General features: G+C 35.5%; 2 protein-coding genes across 3 annotated transcripts; one reads left to right on the top strand and one right to left on the bottom strand.

Moving 5' to 3' along the window:
• The first annotated feature begins 386 nt into the window (after positions 1-386).
• On the top strand, positions 387-6,043 carry LOC122600871 (probable glutamate carboxypeptidase LAMP1). Of its 2 annotated transcripts, none has more exons than XM_043773651.1 (12): positions 387-1,402; positions 1,704-1,771; positions 2,324-2,405; positions 2,884-2,976; positions 3,055-3,207; positions 3,494-3,562; positions 3,721-3,808; positions 3,955-4,038; positions 4,562-4,650; positions 4,725-4,841; positions 4,925-5,068; positions 5,716-6,043. In XM_043773651.1, the coding sequence occupies exons 1-12, from the start codon at positions 452-454 to the stop codon at positions 5,896-5,898; spliced, it is 2,121 nt and encodes a 706-aa protein (XP_043629586.1). In that variant the 5' UTR covers positions 387-451; the 3' UTR covers positions 5,899-6,043. The 2 variants fall into 2 exon arrangements, with proteins under 2 accessions (XP_043629586.1, XP_043629584.1); XM_043773649.1 differs by having other exon boundaries at positions 3,703-3,808.
• Positions 6,044-6,237: 194 nt separating this feature from the next.
• On the bottom strand, positions 6,238-15,551 carry LOC122599440 (serine/threonine-protein kinase VPS15). The gene is made up of 11 exons (XM_043771953.1): positions 15,075-15,551; positions 13,760-13,882; positions 13,630-13,675; positions 13,029-13,189; positions 12,689-12,768; positions 12,298-12,403; positions 11,048-11,224; positions 8,191-10,953; positions 7,439-7,686; positions 7,255-7,354; positions 6,238-6,639 (listed from the first exon to the last, which is right to left on the bottom strand). The coding sequence occupies exons 1-11, from the start codon at positions 15,345-15,347 to the stop codon at positions 6,463-6,465; spliced, it is 4,254 nt and encodes a 1,417-aa protein (XP_043627888.1). The 5' UTR covers positions 15,348-15,551; the 3' UTR covers positions 6,238-6,462.
• Positions 15,552-16,692: the final 1,141 nt, after the last annotated feature.

Below are 16,692 nucleotides of genomic sequence, written 5' to 3'. Positions count from 1 at the left end.
AGGATAATCCAAAAGTGACAAACTTAAAAAGTCCTAGAAATTCTGGGGCACATATATACTTGTGGCACAAAATTATAGATGGAAGAAGACAGGCACAAAAGTAACCGACCTGGCAATTCGCTACAAGAAACCTAATAAAAGTGAGTTTGTCCTATTATTAAAATAAAGACTCTGTTGACAATGACATATAATGTTTTATTATTGTTACCACACACTACCATATCCCTATCAATAACACTCATCAATGCAATGATACCTATAAAATAAGGTAAAGGAAATAAAAGTTAGCAAACACGCCTCACTCTTCTTATTGGAAATAAGAAAGGAACAAAAAGTCTAGAAAATGATATTCAAAATTAATTAAATTATTATATATTTAAATTATAAAAAATAAAATAAAAGAAAGGGATTTAAAACCCAGAAACAGAATCCTTGAAATTGCACCATTACCATGGTAAGCAAAATCATAAGCAGCATCATTGCCATAATTACCACCTTATCTTTCTTCTTCAGTTCAACCCCACCAAAATCATACTACCACTCACTATTCATATCTCCATCTCTGTCCAACAATGAATCAATATCGCGCCACCTTTACACCCTCACCCGTCGTCCTCACCTCGCCGGTACTGAAGCCAACGAGGAGGCGGCTTTGTATGTCTTGTCGACTCTCTCCAATAATCAGATCAAATCACACCTAGCAGAATATGCCGTCTTACTCACTTACCCAGACTCCCGTTCCTTGACTTTAATCCGCCCATCCCCAGAACCACCCATCAGTTTCACTCTCCGTCAAGAGGTCTATGAAGGAGACCCATATGCTGACGTGGCAGACCAAGTGGAACCCACATTTCATGCATACGCCAAGTCAGGTACTGTAAAGGGACCAGCAGCGTATGTAAATTACGGGCGTGTGGAGGACTACACAACACTTAAAGAGATGGGGATCAATGTTTCAGGTGCTATCGTGTTGGCAAGATACGGAGAGATATATAGAGGGGATATAGTTGAAAACGCATATGATGCAGGTGCAACTGGAGTATTAATTTATACGGATAGGAAAGATTATGGTGGGGCAGGGGGGGATACAAAATGGTTTCCAGATGACAAGTGGATGCCACCAAGTGGCGTCCAGGTGGGTAGCGTGTTTAACGGGGCAGGTGACCCTACAACGCCAGGCTGGCCTAGTAGTATCGAGGGATGTGAGAGGTTATCTGATGAAGAGGTGGAAGAGGGGGGAGATGTTCCATTAATACCTTCATTGCCTATTTCGGGTGCCGATGGTGAGGAAATCTTAAGGTCCATAGGTGGAGTGATGGCTAAAAATGGTTGGCAGGGCGATAAAAATGCTCCGGTTTATAGGGTTGGACCGGGACCTGGGATTATAGACCTCAGTTACAAGGTAATGGCAGATACAATAATGACTGAAGCTTCAAATAAAATCAAAATATAGATTTTTTAAAAAGCGGCACTGATTAGGATTCTAATTTTGCGATAGCTATGAACCACCAGGTTTGGAGAGGCAGGTATAAAGATTTATGGTGAAAAAAAAGCTGATTGTTCAGATAAACCTAAGATTACCTAACTACCGTAACAAGATCGAAATTTTAATCCAACAGTACATAAGAATGACAATTTTAATTGCAAGTTTCAGTGATTAATGTATATTTGCTTTTTGCTAATAAATTATATTGGTCTTGCAGGCAAAACAAGTTATAAGTACAATTCAGAATGTGATAGGCATAATTGAAGGAGCAGAAGAGCCTGATAGGTACTTGATTGTATATTATGTTTCCAGTCCATTAAACTCATGTTTACCTCAACTGAAAAAATAAATACATGATAAGTTACATCTAGAGTGGAAATTTTTAACCCAATTACGTGTGACATTTAGAAAAATTGTTTTCGGATTCAACTAAACACAGCCCATTAACTAGCCCATCTGCAAATCCATCTTGCACCTCTAGTTACGTGAGAGCAATGTGAGAAGAAAATTACCACCTAGAAAGTGTCTGAAAGTGGATACATCATACATGTGAGTATGTAACACGACGGCAGAACAGGGACGAAGCACTTAATCATACAAACCTGCATATTATATCATGAAAATTATAAAATTCGGACTTCAGATATAGTTCACGTGTCATAAATGAACTCTAGTTAAATATCTAATCTACCTTTGGACTCGAAATCAGTAATTTAGTAGCATCCACTTATTGGTAATGATAATTATCTTTCAATATAAATGGACTTGGAGAAAGTAACAGTTTATCCACCAAGTAATATGCCAAATAGAGCTTTAACTGCGTGTGCTTGTGTCCAGATTTGTTGTCCTCGGTAATCACCGGGATGCTTGGACCTTTGGAGCTGTTGATCCCAACAGTGGCACTGCTGCTTTGCTTGAGGTAAATCCAAATCATACTGGCAGGTGGGGTGAGAGGTCTAAAGTTAAAACAGTTAACTTTAAGATGAGTCAAGTACTCAAGTTGGGTCATCGACGATGACCTTCAAAAACTTTTCCTTACATTTTCTTAGATTTTATATATAACCAATGTAAAAAATATCATTAAAAACACTAGATTGTTATGATAATCTAACCCTTCAAATAATATTATTTAAGAGGTATGCAGTTTGAATACACTTTATACATTCCCTCTTGTACCTAAAGTAAAGAACGCTTTCGACATGATTGGCCCATTCAGCCTGTTTGTGCTTTAGCTAAAAAAAAAAAAAAATTGTCACTTTAACTTATTTCATAACAAAGTATAACTGAAATTGACCCGTTTACCAGTGAAGAGGTCAATATTGGTAACTCCCCAGGGGCCAGGACACACCTTTATTAAAACTTGTGCTGAGTTGCTGACAAAAACATATAATATTCAGGTTGCTGAAAGGCTAGAAAAGCTTCAGAAACAGGGTTGGAAACCTCGAAGAACTATCATATTTTGCAATTGGGATGCAGAGGAATACGGACTGGTCAATTTCTATCTTGCACTACACATGCAGTTTAAAATGAAAAAGTTGAAACATCAATAATTCTACGCTGTATTTCAGGTAGGCTCAACAGAATGGGTTGAAGAAAACCGAGAAATGCTAGCATCAAAGGCTGTTGCTTACTTGAACATTGACATAGCGGTTTCTGGCGCAGGATTTCGGGCCTCTGCAACTCCACAGCTTGATCAGTTAATCATAGAAGCTACAAAACAGGTAATAAACATACACATTGACATTTTCAACCGCTTATTTCTGAAAGCCAAATACCAAGTCATATTTTACACACCAGCTATTCTAAGAACGTTTTGGACAAAAGGTGTTCAAAGAGAACCCAACCCGAACAGAGGGACATACATGTTACGACCTGTTAATAGCCCTTCGACCTGTTACTAGACCTTCTTTTATTACAAATGTAGATGTAAAGGTTTATCCCCCCTCCTTGTTCTGGCACATAAGCAGTTCGTTTATCTGTACATTAATTCAACAACGTTTTTTGAAGGTTCAAGACCCAGACAACTTATCACAAACAGTCTACGAATCATGGGTACAAAATACCAATAGTCCCCAGGTAAATGTTTTGGAAGTACTTTCCTGCCTTTCAAGTAGCTGACAGAGAACTAACGTCTTACTTCTAAAATCAGAATAAAAAACATCTATTTGCACATTAAAAATTTAAATAGAATATATAAAATTTCTGTACCTGACAAGAAATTTGATGAGGAAAAGATTGGAAGGTTAGGAGGTGGAGGATCAGATTACGCAGCATTTGTACAGCATATTGGCGTCCCGTCAACAGACATATCATTTGGAAACAGTAAGTTATCTAAATTTCCAGACACTCCCTATCCAGTGTTGGCAGATAAAAGGTTGCATCAACATAACATTTCGTTATACTTTCTCAACATATGGTTGAGGGGGAGATTACATAAGTTATTGACTCCTTGGATTTTTTGGTCGCAGGCTACCCAGTCTACCACTCCATGTATGATGACTTTGTCTGGATGAGCAACTTTGGCGACCCAATGTTTCGTAGACACCTAGCAGGTAATTTGTACGAATCTTAATTTTAACTAGTGGAAGGAGCTTCAATCCATCTATAAAAGGAACGACTCAAGTTATGTTTTACCTAATGGGTAAATCAAAATATTAGCTTAAAAGGAACAATTCAAATGAATCAAACGTCATCTAAAAGTGTAGATTATATTAATAAAATAGTGTAAGTTTTTTCTTTTATCATATTCAATACACTAACTACCACCAGATTAATCAGTTTGATGAGAAGTGTTTCAAGTTAACTGAACCTATTCTAGCATGTTACACAGCCCCCAAACATCCCATTTTTCCATGTTTAGTTCTAACTAAATGAGGCATATGAACTTTCAGGCTTCCCGTGATACTTGGCTTAGAAGCTAAGACTCTATGTGCTTTGGCAATGGCTTTAATGCCTATATAGTACATCTCAATTCAAAAAGTATCTAAAAACTGGATCTTATCAAAGCAAAGAAATGTACACTATTTCTGTCTACCTTTAATTCTTGATTATCACTTCCGATGATTTTGATGACAGCGGCAAGCATTTGGGGTTTAGTTGTTCTTCAGCTTGCAGATGAAGAGATATTGCCTTTCAGTTACGATTCCTATGTGCAGGAGCTTCAGGTATGTTTACATAACTTCTTGATGGTAGTTAGAAGCATACCAATGCGTTACCATGCGTTTAATTACTGATACAGGAAGCCGCAGAGGATTTGAACACTGAATTATCAGATCAAAGAATAAGCCTCGATCCCTTATTCAAATCTATTGGAAAAATGAGAAAAGCAGTCACGCAAATAAATGATGAAATCAAGGTATCAGTCAAGCGTCCGGCAATAATCTTCTCTTATGTAAGCTTGTACAACTAATACCGAACATGAACTATTACGAGCTACAGGAATTAAAAGAAACCAAAGGCTGGGCATTCATGAGGAAAACTCAACCTTGGAAAGTAAGAGAAATAAATGACAGATTGATGATGGCAGAACGAGCACTTACAGATAGGGACGGACTCCCTGAAAGATCATGGTACAAGCATCTGGTATAACTTTAATCTCCCTGTATGGAAGAATCATGATTTTTTTTTGCTGCAACAAATTTATGCCTCAAAAGAAGTATACTACTTATTGTTACCTTCCCACTTATCCCACATACACAAAAAAGAATAAGAAAAATATTTAATAAAACCGAAACCGTCATATAAAAAGGATGGTGTGACCTTTTCTCACTAAAAAATAAGCCAAATGTGGCAATTTTGCCGTTTACTTGAACAGGTCCATTAGGAGTCTTGCTTCATCTCTAGGTCAAAGTATAAAACAACTATAATTAGCTTAGCAAGAACATGTCAAATGGGTCATATAATTAAACATTTCCAAATTTTTTTACAAAGCATAAAACCATTATTTAAAAAAATATTATCACTGAAAAATTTATTTTATTACCACATTCGACAAATTGATCCATAACAGATTAGAATCTTTTTAGACAAAACGCGATTTAATTAATATTACCCGTTTTGGCCCAATACCAATTTGACCCGCTACCCAATCCACCTGTTTTGCCACCTCTAGACTCTAGAGGAGCTTTACCACATAACCTTGGTCTTCCAAAAAAAAACTAAAATTATCTCGTTGTCCACAAAACAGTAGAGATAAACATATGAACTAACGCTAACCTTGTTCACATCAGATTTATGCTCCATCAAAGCACAATGATTATGGATCTAAATGCTTCCCAGGAATAGATGATGCCGTTGAAAACGCAAAGAACCTCAACACCGCGGATTCATGGCATTCTGTACAGCATGAAATTTGGAGAGTCTCCAGAGTAGTCACGCAGTCATCACTAGTACTCCGTGGTGAATTAACATAGAATATACTGTTACATTATCTGGTTTTACATGTCCACTTTTATCCTATGATGTCTTATGGTACTATTTTACAAGTTCATCACATTCAAGCATCATAGTGCTTGATCATGTTATGTCATAGCGGAATCCAGATTTTTACCTCTGTAACTATAACTTCCTGCTCCAGATGTTTTCCATCTGCCTTTAAGAAAAAGAAAGAAGGTAAACATGCTAATGAGTAATCCAGACACATGTTTCGCAAAGATATCAATCCTAAATTGCGTGAAGCCCACATTATAATGATCATCCGGAAACTGACTATTATATTCACAACACAGCTAAAATAGAAACGTATAACACACTGAAAGAGAAACTTATATCAATTTACCCAAGTGGCAAAAAATTTACATGCTATACAGTAAACCAAGAGACTCGTCATATAAGTTACTAAAAGTTATAGTAGGTACAGGAGCTTAGAACCTTGACAGTAAGCAAACATTCTAAACTAAAAGAAAAACCTATAATAAAGTTTTGAACAGCTCTATTGCTAATATATGTACAAGTAATCGCCACTATAAGTACATCCTCTACTTCCAAACCTTGACAGTACCATCTCTGCTGCTTGATAACAGTAGTCTCTGGTTCAATTTGACAGAAGCCAGAGAGAGAATAGAGTCACGGTGACAGCCACCGGAGTCGGTGGCAGCAGCTGCAAGAACTGCTTTTCCAGTCGGCCTAGTTGCCAAAGGTCGTCTTTTTGCTTCCTATTATGAACAAGTGATTGTCATGTCAGACTCACTTTACCTTTATCTTTTTTACAATAATACAAGTACTATAAAAATACATTACCACATACTTCCTTTTTTTGAAATGGATTAACTAAACATAAAAAATGAAGTTAAAGGTGCCAATGGGCAGAATGGCAGGTCAAGCGTAACTAAGTTACAGGTTTACTCAGGTTGGCTTTGGTGGGGTTGACTAACAATATTTTGGTCCATAAAAATCAAGCATTTTATAAACAATTAGGGTCCCAAAAAATAATAAATTTATACTTTGACAACTTAAACCATTTTTTAGTAACTATTCTTTTATCTGTTTTGGCCCCCTCAATATAATAAGAAGTTGAGTATGTGGTCTGAAACTGTCCTGTCTAGGTGAAATATATCAGAGCTGGAATTTCAAATAGTAAGGAGAGCATTATTATGAGCGCAGCAATATTAACCCTATATCATTTGGATTGACAATAGCTATATCTAATAACCAGAAGCTTGAGCCCCATGCAAACATGATGTTATGCTATTTACACAAGCACAAGGAACTTCGTCCCTATTTATTCCTTATTTCTAAGGGGGTATTTCAATCAAATAGAATTGACAAACCTGCACAATTTGCACCCCAAAACTGGATTTGGTTTCATAAAACTCGTCATTTCCAATTCCTTTAATAGATGGACCACAGATGCAATAAGTTCGTTCTGGGCTGCATTTATGAAAAACTGAAGGTCAGTAGTATTAAATAATAACAATGAGACAACCAAACTAACATAAGAGAGATAACCAAGACCTGCAATGATCCCATCGACGAATTCTTAAGTCAGTGCCGCCAGTTAATAGATCTCCTCCAGGTAACGGGAGCAATGAACGAATTCCAGGTGATCGGGGAGGAGGTTCATTCAGCTCATCCACTCTGTACTTGTAATTTACACCCCTCCTAGAATCGGCTTTCGAATTCGTCTTGCTAGATGGTCTGGCCAAGGCCCAAGGTTGGTCAGATATCTCCGTATCACTGTCAGTACTTGCAACCCTCAGTACCTGCAGTATATAAATCGGTATCAAACGAACCAGATTGATACGTGGCAGGAAGATGGAAAGGGAAGAAAATATAGCTTTTCATTTTAATAACACTTCCAAAAAAATAAGAAAATTTGCTTTTCTTATTCTTGAACTCTATGATATGTATTGATCCGTTTTTGTAACTAACAACTTCAACCATTTATTTATAAATTGGTTGGTTTGGATAGTGTTGTATCTATACTGGATCAAATGTAGCTTACAATGATACCAAACAAACAACATTTGGCATTTGGCAAATAAAACTTAAGGAATTGTTTTAAGAATTTTCTTGCCAGCCACCCCGTTCAAGAGAGTTCCCGTATTTGATCCCAGCTCATTTTTACATGTTACTCTACTTGCCTAATTTACCCAATTTCCACCTGACTATAAAACTTGACATCTTTAGAAATCAATTTTCACCTAATAAATTTTACTACAAAACAGTTTATATACTAGTATGAGTTAATGATACTAGTGATTTACCTGGTGACAACTCCCATTTTCTGCATTCCACAGAGAAACTTCATTACAGCCTGCTGCAACATATACAAGTGGCCTCACTGTTGTAGATAGCGAAGTACTCTGAGGAGGAACAAAAAGACACATATCCGCTATAGGGCATGCAACCGAATATTGCCATGAGTTCACGGGTATGCCAAACCTCAAATCCCATAATGTAAGAACACCTCGGGATGATCCAGAGACAAACCAATTCCCACACGGACTTGCCACAAGTGCTGATACATAACCCTCTTCGGGAATCACTTTTGTATTCCATGAGTTTGAGTTTTCTCGTGTATCACGTAAATGGATGCCACAGTTCTGGGTGCTATAAAGAATTGTTTTACCATCATCACCACCTGAAGAGTAATTTAGAAGTGTAAGAATTGCCCCTTCTTTAATGTCAACTTTTTTAACATCAGCGATTCCCGAATATTTCTCTACAACACTTCCAAGTCCTCTCGAGATGTAATCAACAGAAAACATATGAATTGTGCCATCGGAAGCTCCAACTGCAACTTGAGCAGAGGCGTGAAGCATTGTAGCACAGAGTGCTCGACTTCCATCTAGACAATAAGTTAGTCTAGATCTAAACGAGATGTCTTTTTCCAGTTTCCTAGAATCCCAAACCTTGACAGTAGAATCATCAGATGCAGTGACAAAAAAGCTGTGGTCAGTTGAAACAGCTATGTCATTCACAGCAGATCGGTGTTCTTGGAGGTGTGCAACCAACACCCCACGAGGCCGCCATCCAGAATCGGGAATTACAGGGGTTCCACCAAAAGATGGTAATCCTGAAATTTCGGTGGGAGAGTTATCATTTATAGAGCTTGAGACTCCTAGCTCCTGAAATTTGTTGCTGACATGGACTGTCTGGTCCAATTCTCTATCTTCCGACTCATGTACCACTCTATGAAGTTGTGGGGGACTATTAACAGGATCCTTCTGATTCGTGGATAAAGAACTAGAACCAAAAGCCTCCAATGTTAAAGACGATTCTGGTGCAAACGAAGCATTTCCGGATGCTCTCTTGTTATCATATTTGAAATAGTATAAAGGTATGCCTTCTGAAGATTTCTCACCAACTAAACTACTGGCACCGCTTATCTGTGGGGACATGAATCCTGAAAACTTCAACTTATCTGAAAATAAGGGATCCAAAATATCAACTGAACCCGAAGCAGTACGAGCAAAGCTTCCCATTTCGCCAAGCGAAAATGACTGCAAGGTGGTGCCAACAGGCTTCCGATCAGTCCACATCTTCATCTGATCCAATTCTCTAACACCTTTCTGGTACATGTCATCAGTTTCCGTTTGCTTAGACTGTGAAGATGCAGATGAATTGTACCAAATCTTTCTTTGTCTTTCTAACATGTCTGAACTCCTGTTATTTTCCAAGATTTGGTAGAATACTTGCCTTGAGACTGGTGGCTTCAAACATGAAAAAAGGGAGCTTTCGGAAGCTAAAGATGCAGGTTGTCTACGGAGAAAAGGGCGAATAAGTGGAACAAGAAACACATAGGAATCAACAGCACCTAGGGTCTCACTACTTGCTGCAATGAACGTTACAGCTGACCTTCTTACCCATTGACTTGGATAACATAACAATGGAAAGGCATGCTCGATCATTTCAAGAAGTATTCTTTTCCTTAAGAATCCACTCGTGCACAGAATCGCCAAGCAATCTAACGCATTGACTATAACGCCCTCTGTTGAATCACCTAAAGCCTGTTCAAGATAAGGTAAAAGATACTCCTCCACGCTTCGTTGACCAACAACGAAACAAACATAAATTATCTGGCGGTAAAAAACTGATCTTAAAAGCTCGTCTTGGTCATTAAGAAATGCAGGAAGGATGGGTAATAAAAAGTCATTACTCTGCCTTTGACCAAAAAACCAACAAAGATTACCCACATCTAATAGAAGTGCCCTTCTAATATTTGGAGTTTGCTTTGGACCCATTACAAGTTCTTGAATAACCTCAGCTATTGATTTCCTCAGTTGTGCCAGCTGTGCATCATTTTTTCCGGTTATTTTTTGCGACTTCTGGTTTACACTTAAATCATTGAGAACCCCTGCTTCTGTTAAACTTATTGAATGAATTAGAAAACCGTACGCAGTTAGGGCAAGTTTAGATATATTGCTGGCATAGCAGATCCTTACACTTTCTTCCGGATCATCAGGAAGCATGGAAAGCATCGGGAGAATATACTCCGGAAAGATCTTAGCATCGCTTGGAGGAAAATCTCGAACTAATGGTAGGATATCACATAGAGTCTCCAAAGCAGCCGACCTGACAATTGCAGACGAATCTGAGAGCATTGCAATAACGTATGGAAGCACACGCTGTAACCGATCCTCATCATCTATGTACAGCGAGCATGACTTTAATAAAAGGACTGCACTTCTTCTTAATTGAGGCATTTTGACGTTTCGTATACAAGAACAGAGGAGTGACGCAATTAAAACCATTCCTTCACAGCTCGTGTTATCCTCTGGTAAGGGTAAAAATGGCATTCCAAATGTATCTGACTGATTGTCATAGTCAGACATTAAAGAGTTCAAATCTTTCATTGTAACCTCCCTCAGAAACGGATGGTGATTTCTCTTAAATACACTGGAGATAGTTTGGAGTAGTTTCCCCTGTTTGTGATTCTGAGAATTTTCGGAAAAATGAACCTCTTCCACTTTGTTGCTTAACATTTGTTTAAGTATTTCTGGGAAAGACAACTGACACATTGCTACCTGTATGAAAGATAAGAGGATATATAAAAGTATTAAAGAACTTGGTTAAATGATAACTCTGCACTTGGGGAATGGAAACTTGGATCGCTCTTACCCGCGAATCAGGATTAATAGGATTTAAATTTGAGTACAGATTATGCAGGAACGGTGAAAAGTAGCATGGAAGCACAACACCTGCATAACTTTGCAGATAACTTTCAGCAGAGCAGCGAGATTCAGGATCGAGCTGAATCATATGAAGAATCATTTTGCGGATTCCTGAATCTGGAATCTGCATCGTATATTTATTGTAATTGATAAGAGATTATATATTAACATATATCAAGATAATAAATTGAATAATAGGAGATGATTTTGACCCATTTATTAAGAATTGGTTGACTCAAGTTATGTTTAGCTCTAGCGGGTCAAAGTGGTTGATAAAAAAATAGCTTCGTAGTCAACAGATCAAAAGGGATTAATAAGGTGAAATGACCCAGTGTCTTTTTAACGCATAAGATCTTATTCTTAAAAAAGATTATAATTTTTCTAATCACATTTAACATACAAATTAGACATAAAAACTTAAAACATTGGACAAAAGCATTTGAAGGCAGCCCAACCTGCTTTGACCAGTTACCAAACCCACCCAACTTGTCACATCTAGAGTCTAGCAACTCAAACTGTTGTGCTTTTAGTTTTAAAAATTTAAGTGTATTATTCTTTTAAGAACAGACATGGTTCTTCAATATGTGAAACTAGAAGCCTACCCGCGACATGCTCAGTGGTGGATGGATTCTCAACAAAATTTAAATTAGAGTGTAAATCAAATTCAAAAACAAAATTCGTGAACTTCAATTAGCTGCAGCAAAGGGTGTCAGTGGCCGGTGGCCAGCTTTAACACCGGCTTTAAGATTGCCTAATACACGGGTACATAAAATCAAGTTTATTATTTGTTGGTGACATATTAATAGATGAAAATGATTAGGTAAAGTAAGTAGAGAAATACTATAATTATACAAATGGTAAGACAAAAGGGTTAAATAGATGTTCGTAACTTTGTTGTACTTAAGAATTCAATATTTAAGACACCAGCCGAATGTTTTATACTATGTATATACATATATAGATGATAAAGATAATTATAACAGGAACTCCCCACGCACCAATGAGATTGGGTATTATTGTGGTGATGTATAACAGTAACAAAAGTAGGTTGCGAAATTTATAACAGTAATACATAAGGTAAAACTTAAAATTTAATGTCTTCTCCATTCAAAATACAGATTTTAGTATTATTAAGAGAAACAAGAAGGCAAATTAAAAGGCTTAGAAAGAGGATCGGAGAAGATAGTAAAAGTTTACCTTCTCCAGATGTTGGCTAGGATCAAACTGGCCCCTTCGATATGCAAGAAGTTGTGATAGTTCAAAGAGCGGTTGACCTTCAAGAAAAAGTTCTGCAATGACACACCTAAAGCAACAAGTAGCAAAGGCTGTAAGGATATAAAATCTAATTACAAAAATCATATTTGCAAAAATCATAGTTAGAATTATCAAAGATTGAGTAACTGCATGCTCGTAAAGTATATACAGCACCACTAAAACTCTAATTGAAGTATTGCATTTTAAGTAATATTCTCTTGTTTATGAACTTTAGAATGAATATCAACAGGTACCAACTATAATGAACCAAAACTATAGCATGCCTTGAAAACTAGAACAAATATATTGCAAAGGAGGAACAAAAAAAACTCACCCAACAGCAAAGATGTCCATTGATGGCCGTAAAGGTGCATCTTGTGCAACTTGAATCTCACCTCCGTGCTCATAAAATCTCTAAACATTGAGAAAAATGTCAGCAATTCCTTGTAAAATATGACTTCGCAACTTACAAAATAAATTCTCTTCTGATTAAGACATAAGGGGTAACAGAGGACGTCCGATACAAGCTCAAAGAGAGAAAAAAAAATATCACACGTCTTTCAAACTTGCCAGGTATTGAGAAGAGTAGAAAAGGACATTTGTGCAGTCAATGAAATTTAACAATTAAAAATTAATGGTAAAATGAAGAAGCAAACGACATAGAATAAACTCACTTCTGGTGCAAGATAACAACGTCTTCTTCCTCCGGTATCAAAGAAAAACGAGAAATCAGAGGGATCATCATGAGGAATATAGGTTGGTTTGAAGGATGCAAAATCAGCAAGGTAAAGCCAGTTCCAAGAAGTAACCAAAACATTCTCACATTTGATATCACCTGCAGATATGTTTATGTTACATCAGGGACCAAAGAACATACGGGTCACAAAATGCGCGGCCTCGACAAAAAAGCATAAAGGGTAATCTGTTTGCTGGCTCAAACCGAGCAATGTCAAGTTGAGCCAGCCCTCAAACATTATTTTGTTTCGTTTTCCAATTTTATAAATAAATACAGTATTAAGTCTGATTAAAATCTATACTACAGAAATTTAAATGATAACTTACAATCTTTTTCGGTATAAAAATGTAGAAGGTTTATACCTTTCAATGAATGACATATGCTCTACATGTTCGACCATTTAACTCTTTTCCTATTTAGTTAAATCTTTAGGTTAACCAAAATCGACCTATTTGTATATAAATAAATCATAATTGCGTTGTAACGGAAATAACAAGTAGAGCTACAATATAAATAAATTCATGAATCAATGAGCTCACCATGGCAAACTCCATGGTCATGACTCTGTTTCACAGCACAAAGCAGCTAAACAACAAGAAAGTATCATAAGAAAACCAAGTTTTTTACTCTTGTCAAAATAACGAAAACGTCATGAAATTAAGGGCAAACCTGAAAAGCCAACCATTTCTTCTCAACAAGGCTGAGAAAAGGACGTGTGCTTAGTCGATCATGAAGGTTATTAAAGAAGTATTGCCTCAACAAGTAAGCTGCTTTATCAGTTTCAAGCCAAAACTGCAATATAGACATACAACTTTTTTCTCAAGTTTTTTTAATAAAAAAAAAGACACTAAGAGAACAACTTATGTAAGCTACTTTGAGTGGCATCCTTAACTTAAACCTAAAGATGACTGGTTCAGCAAATCAAAAATAGATATAGTCAATGAATGCCACGTTCAGAAAATTAAACAGGAAAAATGCCAATATATGTATGTGAAGTCCTAGGAGATTTACACTATAATGATTTGTGAACTATTACACTACTCATTTATTATAGAAGGTTTGTTGTTTGGAGAACTACAATAAACTTTCAGATGAGTTGCAAATTTTAAACTTCCATTATCTAATGTTAAGCACTGAATACTAAAGCTGAAACGAGGAGTTTAAATGGGCTCCAATGCAACCACACAGAAACGGGTATAAGAAAAGTAGCTTAGTTTAAGGCTACCTTAGACGAAACATCTAAATCCATTCCTTACATCCAGTAATGTTAGTTCCATACCCTTACTGCTGAGTCAGGTAAACAAAACTAGAAACTATTCTAATAAGCAGTCTTCACCATACCACCTATGAGGCTATAAGCATTCTACAGTATTCTTCAATAAGGTCTTTGTTTGGCATCATAGCTAACACAACGTTTCAAAATAAAAATAACTCCTTCGATTACTATCGAGGTTCTGGATGGACAAAACTACACTGATGATATAAATTCCCAATATATAGATAAATAGTACTGAAAACATTCCCTTTATTAACCCAGATGTATCCAACTTTTCTAATCAACATTTCAGTGATTAAAAATATTTCCTGCGATCAACCTACCTGACACTATGGAATTATTATGTCATACTTTAAGGCTTTCTCGAACGAACATTTAATATGAATTTAATTGCAAACTTAACGCCTACTATCACCTTAAAAGTGTACAAATTATATACTCCAGCTATCGTAATTCGACATCAATCCTAAACCGCCAAACGGTAAACGTACTCATTCTATCGTATTTCTTCCGCATTAAACTTAGAGGCATTTAATCTATCAACCTAAAGCATTACTTATACTACATAATCATCAAAACGTAAACTTTTGAACCGCGATACACATACGATAAGCATACAGTTAAAAACGCATTATAACGTAACGTAATTCTCCCTAAATATCAAATAAAAATCAATCAAAATTGATTAAAAAAAAACATGTATATAACCTGAAAGGGCCAAACATGAGGATTTTCGATACGATTAAAGATATCGCGAATACGAGCCAAACGACGTTCGTAATCCTTTAAATCGATAGAATCGCCACGCTTAAAATAAACTTTAACTAAAACCAAACCTTCATCATGTTTACACTGAATAGATTTTAAAAAACGTGATCGACCTAAAACCTCTTTAAGTACTAAATTATAAGATGAAGGTAAATCGTGTAAATAATACTCTGTTGCTGATGCTTGTGTTGTTCGTGCGATTTTATTCCCCATTTTTTTTCTTTTATTAATTGGTTGGGAATTTTAGGGTTTCAGAGTGAAGGTGATTGATTGAATTGTTGTTTGGGAAATCATGATTTTGATTTATGATTTAATTTAATGGAAAACGGGGTTTTAATTTTGGATTTGGGACGAAAGAAAGCATTTCAAGGGATTTTTGGTGTAAAAGAGAGAGTGTTGCGTGGTCGTTAGCTAATATCTTCTTTGATCATCATATTACAATTCAGATTCTAGTTAAACTCATTTTAATAGTTGTAGAAAATTATTGAAGATAGTACTTTTAAAATGACAGTTAATAATTTTTATTTTTTTAAGAAAATAATTAACCAACCTAATCATATGCTTAAATATTAACCTAAAATTATAAAATTTGAACATGTGAAACCTATCTTTCCTAATTTTGATATTTGATTCTTACATATGTCATCATCATCTTATGATTAAGTTCATGTTTAGGCACATAAATTAAATTTATTTATCATTATATTTTTTTAACAACTTAATACATCTCATTGTACAATGACAAAACCGTAAATATTCTTTACAATATAATATGTAAAAGATGATTGTTATAGATCATTTTTTAAAGAACTCATAGATTGTATTTAAAAATTAAAAAATAAAATAATTAAAAAGGAAAATACATTTACTAGTTCAATGTCATTTACTAAAAAAAATAAGCTACATGTAATTATTATTATTAAATGTCATATATAATATTTTAATAAATTAATATTAAGATTAGAATTTTGCTATTTTTAATTCTAAGGGTTAAAACATAATATACATAAAACTAAATGTCATAAAAACAATTATTCTTTGTATAATATTATAAATTACTTTATCGTGTTTTATTAATAGTTTTAAGGGTTATCAATAGTTTATTTTTTTAATATACAAAAAAAAATCAAGTCATTATGATGGATCAATGTTGTAAAAACTAATATATTGATTCGGTTGGAAAAACCAATTTAAAAGATTTAATCTTTAGATGTTAAAAAAATCTAAGTTTAAAAAGTCCAATTTTTAAGTCATGAAATGGTAGTAATAACGATAATGATGACAATGTCGATGTTGCAGGCAATGAGTACGTTTATTTGTTCATATCGAGCGACTAGTTAGTTAGTTTGACACTAACTTCATTTTGTAAGTGCGGTGTGTTGATGTTGCTTGCTCAAAAACAAGTTTTTTTTGTGTTTGTGCAATTATTGGTGTTTAGTTAGAACACATTATAATACATTTACAAATTTTAACTTAAGTAGTTTATATTTGTCTAGCAAAAATATGATAGAAAATATGAAGTGAAATACACTTTGTGACATAAACATTAAATACTTAC

This window comes from Erigeron canadensis, chromosome 5, assembly GCF_010389155.1.
Source record: "Erigeron canadensis isolate Cc75 chromosome 5, C_canadensis_v1, whole genome shotgun sequence".
In the NCBI taxonomy this organism is placed as follows: Eukaryota; Viridiplantae; Streptophyta; class Magnoliopsida; order Asterales; family Asteraceae; genus Erigeron; species Erigeron canadensis.
Note: the sequence above shows the minus strand (reverse complement) of the source record. Positions and strands in the feature narration are given on the sequence as shown.

Bases quoted from the DNA above. Each gene is read 5' to 3' on its own strand.
- LOC122599440 (XM_043771953.1), bottom strand. From the start codon at position 15,347: ATGGGGAATAAAATCGCACGAACAACACAAGCATCAGCAACAGAGTAT. The intron at 13,883-15,074 runs GTTATATACATG...TCTATATTGCAG, and splicing joins CTCATGTTTGGCCCTTTCAG to TTTTGGCTTGAAACTGATAA. The intron at 12,404-12,688 runs GTGAGTTTTTTT...TTGTTGCTTTAG, and splicing joins ATGGACATCTTTGCTGTTGG to GTGTGTCATTGCAGAACTTT.
- LOC122600871 (XM_043773649.1), top strand. From the start codon at position 452: ATGGTAAGCAAAATCATAAGCAGCATCATTGCCATAATTACCACCTTA. The intron at 1,403-1,703 runs GTAATGGCAGAT...TTGGTCTTGCAG, and splicing joins TTATAGACCTCAGTTACAAG to GCAAAACAAGTTATAAGTAC. The intron at 1,772-2,323 runs GTACTTGATTGT...GCTTGTGTCCAG, and splicing joins GGAGCAGAAGAGCCTGATAG to ATTTGTTGTCCTCGGTAATC.